Source organism: Spinacia oleracea, chromosome 4, assembly GCF_020520425.1.
Source record: "Spinacia oleracea cultivar Varoflay chromosome 4, BTI_SOV_V1, whole genome shotgun sequence".
NCBI classification, from domain to species: domain Eukaryota; kingdom Viridiplantae; phylum Streptophyta; class Magnoliopsida; order Caryophyllales; family Amaranthaceae; genus Spinacia; species Spinacia oleracea.
In genome coordinates, this window is record NC_079490.1 from 185,020,310 (window position 1) to 185,030,595 (window position 10,286).

Genomic DNA, 10,286 nt, shown 5'->3' on the forward strand with positions numbered 1-10,286 from the left:
TGGAAAACCTAGGACGTAAGTCATATCCTGCATGTTCTATGACTATGCAACTGAAAATGGTGGTTTAGGGATTTAATGTGAGTAGAAAATACAGAGGAGTAAATGAGGAGAAGAAAGGGCGCGGAAAGCTTTGAATGTGGTAGACTTGTTGTGCCTGTGTTCACACGCATTTATTTCCCTCTCAAATTGTGCCAACAAACGGAATCAATAGCCGGAAAATTGTTAATTTGGTCGGAATGGTGATGTAAGGTACCATCTTAATATAACTTTTTGATTCAAGGTAATATTTGATAAAACTGAAAACATAAGATACTAGTTCACAAAGTGAGGCAAAAAGAATATACTTTTTGACAATTTTACCTACACAATTATACCTAAATGTATAATCGAGTTTATGTACAAAGAACATAGTTTATGAGTTGGAAACTTACCAAAAATCACTCCTAAATACTCTGTATTATCTATTTTAGATTTTTAGACCTACGTATGGCTTGTGAAACTGAAATTACTATGACAAATTGACAATTACAATTCAAATCAAAATCCTTCATATACCACAAATATTATCTCAAGGATTAAACATTTTATGGGTTGGTGTTGCAAGTTATCCTTCAAATTTTCAAATAAAATTACTACATCCACATTGATAATTTTATATTTTATATTTTATATACATATACATATACTCTCTACAAAACAACAAGTTGAATACTAAAGAAGTTTGACCAAAATATGAGAGAACTTTCACCAAATAACTAAGTACTACTTACAATAAAGAATTTGATAGTTCATGATATGGATCGTTGTATTCATTCATGATCGATTAATAGCAGCTACAACGGGAATAACAAGACCAACAACACGACCAAAAACTACGCCATCTTTTCATAAAACCACGACCACTTATGTGTAGATTATGCAAAGGAGGTGGTTGTACATATTGATGTTGAAGTTGAAGTTGAAGTTGAAGTTGATGAGGGGTATACTGTGGAGTCGGGTATCCTCCATATCCTTGCCCCGGATACGGTACTTGTTGTGGTGGGTGGTATGATCCATATCCTTGCCCCGAATACGGTACTTGTTGTGGTGTTGGATATCCTCCATATCCTTGCCCCGGATACACTACTTGTTGCGGGGGTGGATATACTTGCCCCGTATACCCTTGTTGTTGTGGATATGATATGTTGTCCTCCGAGTTATCATCTGTTATAACTCAAGCATTATAATGGAAGCAAAGAAAGATTAAATAACGTAAGTAAAGAACACAAATATTTATTTAATGTAGTTCACTAACAATGTGTTAGCTACGTCCGCAGGCAGAGGGGACTAGGGGAGGAAATTTTTATTGATCTTGAGGAGTACAGATTACATGATACTAATAGGTTATCTAGAGAGTTTATATAATACTCTCTAGCCATGTGCGGAAAAGCCTAGAAAAAAGCCCCAAAACACATAACCCTAATCCAGAATAACAGATACCGTAAAATTCGGGGGCGTTACAGTAAGGGGCTTGATCGACTCAAGGCATTAGTCTAACATCATCTAAAAGACAAACATACATATTAAAACACACAAACAAAAACAACTAATTTAGTTTAGGAGGGTTGAGCCTACCATGAGGAGGAGGAGGAGGGGTGTGATCACGAGAACTCATATTAACTCTGCTTAATTAGTAGCCTTAATTTGTTGTTGGAGAAGGAGAAGACAATTAGTTTTTGAGATTAAAGAGGAACACAATATAATTAAGTTTATAAATGACCATAGTTAACTAACTTGGCCTTTGGACTTTGTCTTTGTTTGACGTATGGTGATACACACTTGTACGTGTTTTACGTACCCTTCCACTTTAGTTTAATCACTACTAGTTTTTCTTTTCTTCAATTCTTTAAGCTAATTAACGCTTGGATTTTGTGTTAATTAATTACGTACTTCTAATTACGTAGTAAAACTCTAGCTAGGCATTATACAGTGTGGACCTAACTGGTGCTACTAGTGGCGGATCTTAAATAGTCTAGAAGCAACCCACGGCGGCTCCAAGTTCATAGTATATTGATTTCCCTTTATGGATGTGAATTTGGTCTAAACTGAGCATTCTAATAATCTAATGGATCCCCGATTTAATTACATTGACATATCACAAATAATATGTCAAAGGAGAAGTATTGACTACTCTGATAATTAACAATACAAAATGCGTATGATATTGGAATTACTCTTAGCTTTCTTTTCGAACAATTTCAATAAAAAAAATGTAATCCTTTCCTCTTCAAATATCTGAATTGACCTATATATGTAAATTGCATGGAAGTTGATATTTGCATGGAAGTCTAACACGTTATTGATTTGTAATTTTTTAAAAACAAATCTTCTCTCTTTAGTGTTGAATTGTGAGGTTTTGGATAGGATAGGATTTCCGAGTAAGAAATACGAGTACATAATCTATCTTGCACTCTGATGCACCTAAACCAAGGCTAGTATATGTAAGTGTTGTTTTCCTTCATTTTTCCTCATCAAATAAGGGATAAAACGTCATTTGTTGCGCACCCAAGTATAGGTGTGAATCTATCTCACACTTTGGTGCACCTATCGTGAGGCTAGTACTGCACATAGATGTATTGTTTTCCTTCATTTTTCCTCATCAAATAGGGAATAAAACGTCATCTGTTACGCACCCGGGTATAGGTGTATAAGATTAATTATTGATAGAGTATAAAACTAATATTAGAGCTTCAAGTATCAGCATAAGCTTTTGGTTGAGTTGGTCCTTTGACATGATATCGGAGCCAGCGTGACACAAAGGGTCACGGTTTCAAATCTTATGCACCCCTCATTTTAAAGTGGAATATTAGTGTTGGGTACATATTGGGTGGCACATGCTGCATCCACACTTTTGGGCCCATGTGACTATGTGAGGAGACGTTAGAGTATAAACTAATCTTGAAACTTCAACCATCACCTTAAACTTTTGGTTGAGTTGGTCCTTTGACTGTTTGTAACACCCCCAAAATTTGGACCTTTTATATAATCAAAAACTCTGTTTTTATATCGTAAAACAATCGTCCAAACCTTGGGAGTGTCACTGCTACATTTATTCTCCATAGAAAATAAATGCAAAGCAACAAAACAATTTAAAACCATTAAAGTCAAAATTAACTAAGTGGTCTAAAGGTGGCCAATAAAATATTACAACCAATTAATCCCAATAAAATAAATAACAAAATCCAACTTAGACTGGAATAGAAATTGTCTCTTGACTAGGTGGTTATTCTAAGCGTCTCCTCACTCATAGCCAAATACCTTTACCAACCTGCAAAAATAAATAGAAAAGAGACAAGAGAGACAAACTCCCAAAAATCAGATAAACTGAGTAATTCCAACTCCATCCCGTAAAATAAATAATTTTAGTTTGAAAAACGTTTTGAGTACATAAAGTAAATAATTAAACAACAAGTATCAATTTAATAATTCCATTATTAACTTATCACATAAGATCAATATTAATTAAGTGAGGGAAAAAGAACGCTAAGGGTCGCGCGTAACCCTTGGAAATGGCCAAAGTAAGACGAGTACGGAATGTCCCTAGTGTGCACACCCCTCACTAATTAACTATGGGTCTCCGCGACCGCGCACCAATAGAATTAGGAGGAAGACTAAGCAGAAAGTTTAATACAGAATAATAAAAACCTACTAGAAGCCTACCGGGTCTCCACTAAAGTGCACCGATAGAACAACATCTAGAAGGGCAACCTGTTCCTAACCCTTACGGGCTTTTCCCTCTGAGATTACGCTTTACATCATTAGTATTTTAATAAGGTTAAACACACAGATGACCAACTCACAGATCAAAACAATACAACTAATTGATTAAGTAGCCACATAAAATTGGAACATAACAAGTCCAACCTTATTACTTACAACCTCAAATTTGTTGACTTACGCAACTCACATCAAAGAACTCAAATGTGTCATTACTCTCCAACAACTAATGACTACAGTATTCAACAACCAATTTTATTCTCAAGTTCCTCAATATTAGTACTACGTACTTCAGTTCATAATACGTAAATCAAATAATGTTTGTTAAAATACGTATAGAGTTCAAATAATATTCTTATAATAATACTACTAGTATACATGTCTATAATTTCACATTGCAAAGGTCATATACATAACACTTAATTCTTTATCACATAATAACACATAAACATGTCTAAAATATATTTTTCTAACGGGACCTAAAGATGATGGACATTGAAAATTACCTTGAACACACGCGTACTTTGAACTAGTAGTCTCTTTGCGTTATTTCCTAAATAGTCTCCCTCTACAATTGCACAAATAAATAAACCTAAGTTAGTCTAAAATTGTCCATAATTAGCATAGGTATACAAGAGTTAATTACTTCTGATCTCACGTCTACTAGTTGTTAGGGGGGAAGTGAGTGGCCATGGAATAGTAGGAAGCCCTTTTTTTTTTTTTCCTAATTCGATAGTACAGCTCCTGTACTACTATTCTTTAAATACAACAAAGATGCTAATCAAAAAAACCAAAGTCAAAACATGCTTTGTTTTGTGTCCTTTTATTAAAATAAATAAATATGTTCTTCAATATTTAAAACCAATTAATGCTCAAATGGAGTTCCTGCAATTTCCATACGAAGGGTGACAAAACTGAGATTTAAAAGGAATGAATATTTACGGAACAAAAATCAAATACGGATAGAAGGGGGTTAAGGACGATGGGTCCATGATCGTTTTCCGGTGGTTTGGAGTTATCAGTTCAAAAATTTATTTTATAAAAGCTCAAAGCTTGAAGGTGATGTTCATTACCTGCCGAGGAGAGGTTGATGATGATGATGATGATACGGTGATGACGACGGCTGTGTTTTGAGAGGCGGGGGTTTATTAGGAGTCAATTTACACGGCATGAATTTTGAGGTTTGTGGGAGTATATATAACATACGGTGATTAGGGTTTAATTAGGAGACTAAATTTCAGAATCTTTATAAAACAATCTAAAATATACTTTTTTTTTTTTTTAAACTCATTAAAACTTTTATTTTAAAATTGTAAAATTATCTTAAGTTACCAAAATAGTTTCTTAAAAAATATCCGAAAGTTCGGGATATTACACTGTTAGTTATAGCTTTAGCTTTCACGTTGCATAATGTGATGCTGCTGTGATGCTGCTTTCATGCACACATTCTGTTATTCTCCTCTCCTAGTTTTTAGGAGTTAGTTATAACAACTTATAGAATAATCTAGAAGCTCTCATTACTATTTATATCCTGCTTTGCTGTAATAATCAGTTAACAAGTTTTGCAATAATAAGAAATACACTGCTTCTCTCTTTTCTTCGTTTCCTCTCAAATCTCAGTTCATATTGGTTCATATTTTGTCATGGTATCAGAGCAGGATTAAAGATCCTCGGCTCATTTTTCTCAAATTCCGCAAGTTCTTCTTCTTGATTCTGTTTGATTCTTCCTGTTTTACTGCAATTTCTGGTGATCTTTGTTCTGAAAAATCGAGTTTGTTCTTCAATTCTTTTGCTTCTTCTATCTGAATACTTGTTTGATTTCAACATTTTTTTTTTTCAAACAATTTTTGACAATGCCTTCTGGAAATGAGGATTCTGCTAATTCACACAGAAACAATGCCAATCTTCCACCAAATCAAGATCCTTCTAGCATATATTACATACATCCTTCTGATGCAAACTCAGTTCAGCTTGTTTCCTTCAAGTTCAATGGTGCAGAAGGTTTCACTAGCTGGAAGAGATCGATGATATTGGCTTTGTCATCAAAGAATAAGATTGGATTTGTTGATGGCAGCATTATGAAGCCTGATCCTGGTACAGTTGAGTACAAAGCTTGGGAGAGATGCAACGATCTGGTATGTTCTTTGATCTTAGGCAATCTGAATGAGGTGGTTGCTAAGAGTGTAATGTTTCTGAAAACTGCTAGAGACATCTGGATTGATTTAGAGGATAGATTTGGATTCACATCTCTGGCTCAGGTTTATTCTCTTGAACAAAAGTTAGCTGAAATAACACAAGGAAACAAATCTGTATCTGAATTTTTCACTGAAGTTAAATCTGTTTGGGATGCAATTGAAGAAGCACATCCTATGCCTTATTGCACATGCAATAATTGTACCTGTAATGTTACTAGGAAGTTCTTTCAGAGGCAGCAAGAAAAAATGGTGATGCAGTTTATGATGAAGTTAAATGAGCAGTTTGCTACAATTAGGGGTAATGTGTTGATGATGCCAGCATTACCTAAAGTCTCAGAGGCATACAGACTTTTTGCTCAAGAGGAGAGACACAAAGAAGTATCACAAGCTAGCACTCAAGCAGAAACATTGGCTTTTGCAGCTGAGAAAAGAAGATTCAGTGGAGAACATTGGAACAACAACAACAAAACTTACAAAACTCAGCAATCTGACTTTCATTCTGGTTATCAGAAGACAGGAGTTACTAACAGATATGGCAGACCTGGATCTAACTACTTTTGCACTCATTGTCAAACACAAGGGCACAGTGTGGACAGATGCTTTAAGCTTCATGGATATCCACCTGGTTTCAAGAATTTCAAAGAAAACAAAGTAGCTGCACTATCACATGAAGATAATTCTGGTGAGAATGTCTTACTTGGACATCACAGTGAAGTTAATCCAACAATCACTGTGGAGCAATACCAACAGTTGATGGATCTTTTGGCCAAACAACAAAACAATGTTGCTGCTGCTACAACTCCTAATCTAGCCATGATGGCAGGTAATCTCTGTCTGTTATCTCATTCTAATACTAGGTGGCTCCTAGATAGTGGTGCTTCTGACCATTTTTGTCATGATCTATCTCAATTTACTGACTATAAGCCTATTGACAAGTCCAACACCTTTATTACATTACCTGATGGGAGTAAAGTTGTTGTTAACAATATTGGTTCTGTGATGATAAATGGAGATATAACACTGACCAATGTGCTGCATGTACCAGAATTCAAGTATAACTTGATATCTGTACATAAACTCTGTCAGGACTTGGGTTGTGAAATTCATTTTACTCACAACAGATGTTTTGTTTACTGTCAGCAAGGGAAGCTGATTCCTCTTGGTGAGGTGCAATCTGGTCTATACAATTTGGCAGAATCTAGGGTGGAAGGAGCTCACTCTGTGCAGACACACAACTGTAGTATAGCTTGTTCATCTACAGTGGATAATGCAAAACTCTGGCATCTAAGGCTAGGACATTTACCTTTCAATAAATTGAAGTACATAGATCCTAGCTATGAAATTGGTGATTGTATGCAAAACACTATTTGTCAAGTATGCCCTGCAGCAAAACAAACTAGACTTAGTTTTCCTCACAGTGAGATTAAGTCTGTTAATCCTTTTGATTTGATACATTTGGATGTGTGGGGACCTCATTCTGTAAACACTCCATCTGGTTGCAATCAGTTTTTGACTATAGTGGATGATTACACCAGGTTTACTTGGATACACTTTCTGAAACACAAAAGTGATTGTGTTGCTATCATTGAAAATTTCTTACATATGGTACAAACTCAGTTTGGTGTCATGGTTAAGTGTGTTAGATCTGATCTGATAATGCTAAGGAATTGTGTGAAGGTGATATGAAGAAATTATATTTGAAACTTGGAATCTTAATTCAAACCAGCTGTAGTCATACACCTCAGCAAAATGGAGTTGTAGAAAGGAAACATAAACATCTGTTAGAAACAGCTAGGGCATTGTATGTTCAGTCCAAAGTTCCACAGAAGTTTTGGGGTGAATGTGTTCTTTGTGCAGCCTATTTGATTAACAGAATGCCACTCCAATCAATAGGCTTTGAATCACCATATTTCAGAATGTACAAACAGACTCCAAGTCTTAAACACTTGAGAAATTTTGGTTGTCTCTGCTATGTGTCTACTACAAAGGTTGGTAGATCAAAAATGGACAACAGAGCCACACCTTGTGTGTTTTTGGGGTATTCAACCACTCAAAAGGGATACAAAGTGCTGGAAATTGATACACACAAATTCTTTGTATCCAGAGATATTCATTTCCATGAAAAACATTTCCCATTTCATCTCTACCATAAACACAACTCTTCCCTTACTCCATACACCAGTGCCATTTATCTACCAACCCTCCTTTCATCTGATGTTTTTGATACACCAGATTTCTCCACCCTTGCAACCACATTCCCACCTCACACCTTGGAAACATCTGATCATACAAACACAAACTTCTCACCTGACCTCACAAATACAATTCTTTCTCCATTACATTCTTCACCCTCAGATTCTATTTCCTCTTCTCCTTTACAGACTAATCCCAATTCCACTCCTAACTTTCCTCAATCCCATTCTGAGACCATTTCTCATTCTGAACATGCTCATGTTGCACCATCCATTCCCCCAACAAGACAATCAAGCAGATCACACAAAAAACCAGGGTATTTAGATGCATATGAATGTTTCTCAGCATACACTGATAAAGATGATCTCATCCCAATCACAAAACACTGGTGCAATCTAGTATCTTATGTGACTTTCCCTGATGAGTTTCAAGCTTTTTTGTCTCAATCATGTGACATTACTGAACCTACAACATATACAGAAGCTGCTCAACAACCTTTGTGGGTTGAAGCAATGAAGAAAGAACTGGAGGCACTAGATAAAAACTATACTTGGGAGTTGGTGGAACTACCTCAAGGAAAGAAGGCAATAGGATGCAAGTGGGTCTTTAAAGTCAAACTGAAATCAACAGGAGCACTAGAAAGATGCAAAGCCAGACTAGTGGCCAAAGGCTTCAATCAGAGATATGGCATTGACTATGAAGAGACATTCAGCCCAGTTGTGAAAATGAGTACTATAAGGTGCTTAATTGCTGTTGCTGCCAGTAAGAATTGGCCATTATTTCAGCTAGATGTGAACAATGCATTCTTGCATGGTGATCTAAAAGAGGAAGTATATATGCAAGTTCCAGAAGGCATCCCTAATCCTACCAAGAAAGTATGCAGATTAATCAAATCTATCTATGGTTTGAAGCAAGCTTCAAGACAGTGGCATGAGAAGTTGATGCATCAAGGATCTAGGGCAACTTCACTACTTCCTTGGTTTGGAAGTTGGATACACTTCAGAAGGAATCATTTTGAGTCAGAAGAAATTCACTAAAGATTTGATTGAAAATTGTGGTTTTGACACTTCAAAGAGATCAATCACTCCATTGCCTGTCAACATTAAGTTATCCAACACAGATGGTGCACTTTACTCTGATATTGAGAAATACAGGTCACTAATTGGGAAGTTGAATTTCCTAACTCACACCAGACCTGATCTGTCCTATGCAGTTCAAACACTGAGTCAGTTTCTGCACAGTCCAAGAGAACCTCATGTTATGGCACTTCATCATACTCTAAGGTATCTAGCTCACACAGCAGGACAAGGGATATTGTTAAAGGCAGCTGATACCATCAGTTTACAGGCCTTTTCTGATTCAGATTGGGCATCTTGCCCAGATTCTAGGAGGTCTATCACAGGGTATATTCTATTACTTGGTGGCTCACCAGTTTCTTGGAAGTCTAAAAAGCAAGGCACAGTTTCTAAGTCTTCTGCAGAAGCAGAATATAGGGCAATGGCAGCAGCAGCTTCTGAAGTTACTTGGCTTGTAAGCTTATTGGAAGATTTAGGAGTGCACAATCTAAAGCCAGTAACATTGCATTGTGATAATCAATCAGCTTTGCACATAGCCAGAAATCCAGTGTTCCATGAAAGAACAAAGCATATAGAAATCGATTGTCACTTTACTAGAGATAAAGTGCTGGAAGGATTACTTCACTTATCTTACTTACCTACACAGCAGCAATTGGCAGACATCTTTACTAAACCTCTCTCTTCTACACAATTTCAGACATTACTGTCCAAGATTGGAGCTTGTGATGCTCAATCTTGAGGGGGGATGTTAGTTATAGCTTTAGCTTTCACGTTGCATAATGTGATGCTGCTGTGATGCTGCTTTCATGCACACATTCTGTTATTCTCCTCTCCTAGTTTTTAGGAGTTAGTTATAACAACTTATAGAATAATCTAGAAGCTCTCATTACTATTTATATCCTGCTTTGCTGTAATAATCAGTTAACAAGTTTTGCAATAATAAGAAATACACTGCTTCTCTCTTTTCTTCGTTTCCTCTCAAATCTCAGTTCATATTGGTTCATATTTTGTCATTGACAAAAGTATATTATCAACAAGACGAAGTTGGTGCTTAAACTAATTACTC

General features: G+C 36.1%; 1 protein-coding gene across 1 annotated transcript; it reads right to left on the bottom strand.

The window, feature by feature from the left end:
- Positions 1-643: 643 nt before the first annotated feature.
- Positions 644-1,771, bottom strand: LOC110780782 (cysteine-rich and transmembrane domain-containing protein WIH2-like). The gene is made up of 2 exons (XM_021985095.2): positions 1,615-1,771; positions 644-1,203 (listed from the first exon to the last, which is right to left on the bottom strand). The coding sequence occupies exons 1-2, from the start codon at positions 1,652-1,654 to the stop codon at positions 824-826; spliced, it is 420 nt and encodes a 139-aa protein (XP_021840787.1). The 5' UTR covers positions 1,655-1,771; the 3' UTR covers positions 644-823.
- Between the last annotated feature and the right edge of the window lie 8,515 nt (positions 1,772-10,286).

What these genes read in the sequence shown, in the direction of transcription:
- LOC110780782 (XM_021985095.2), bottom strand. Translation starts at nt 1,654, where the DNA reads ATGAGTTCTCGTGATCACACCCCTCCTCCTCCTCCTCATG. An exon ending in CCCTCCTCCTCCTCCTCATG is followed by an intron (nt 1,204 to 1,614) that starts GTAGGCTCAACC and finishes GAGTTATAACAG; the next exon opens with ATGATAACTCGGAGGACAAC.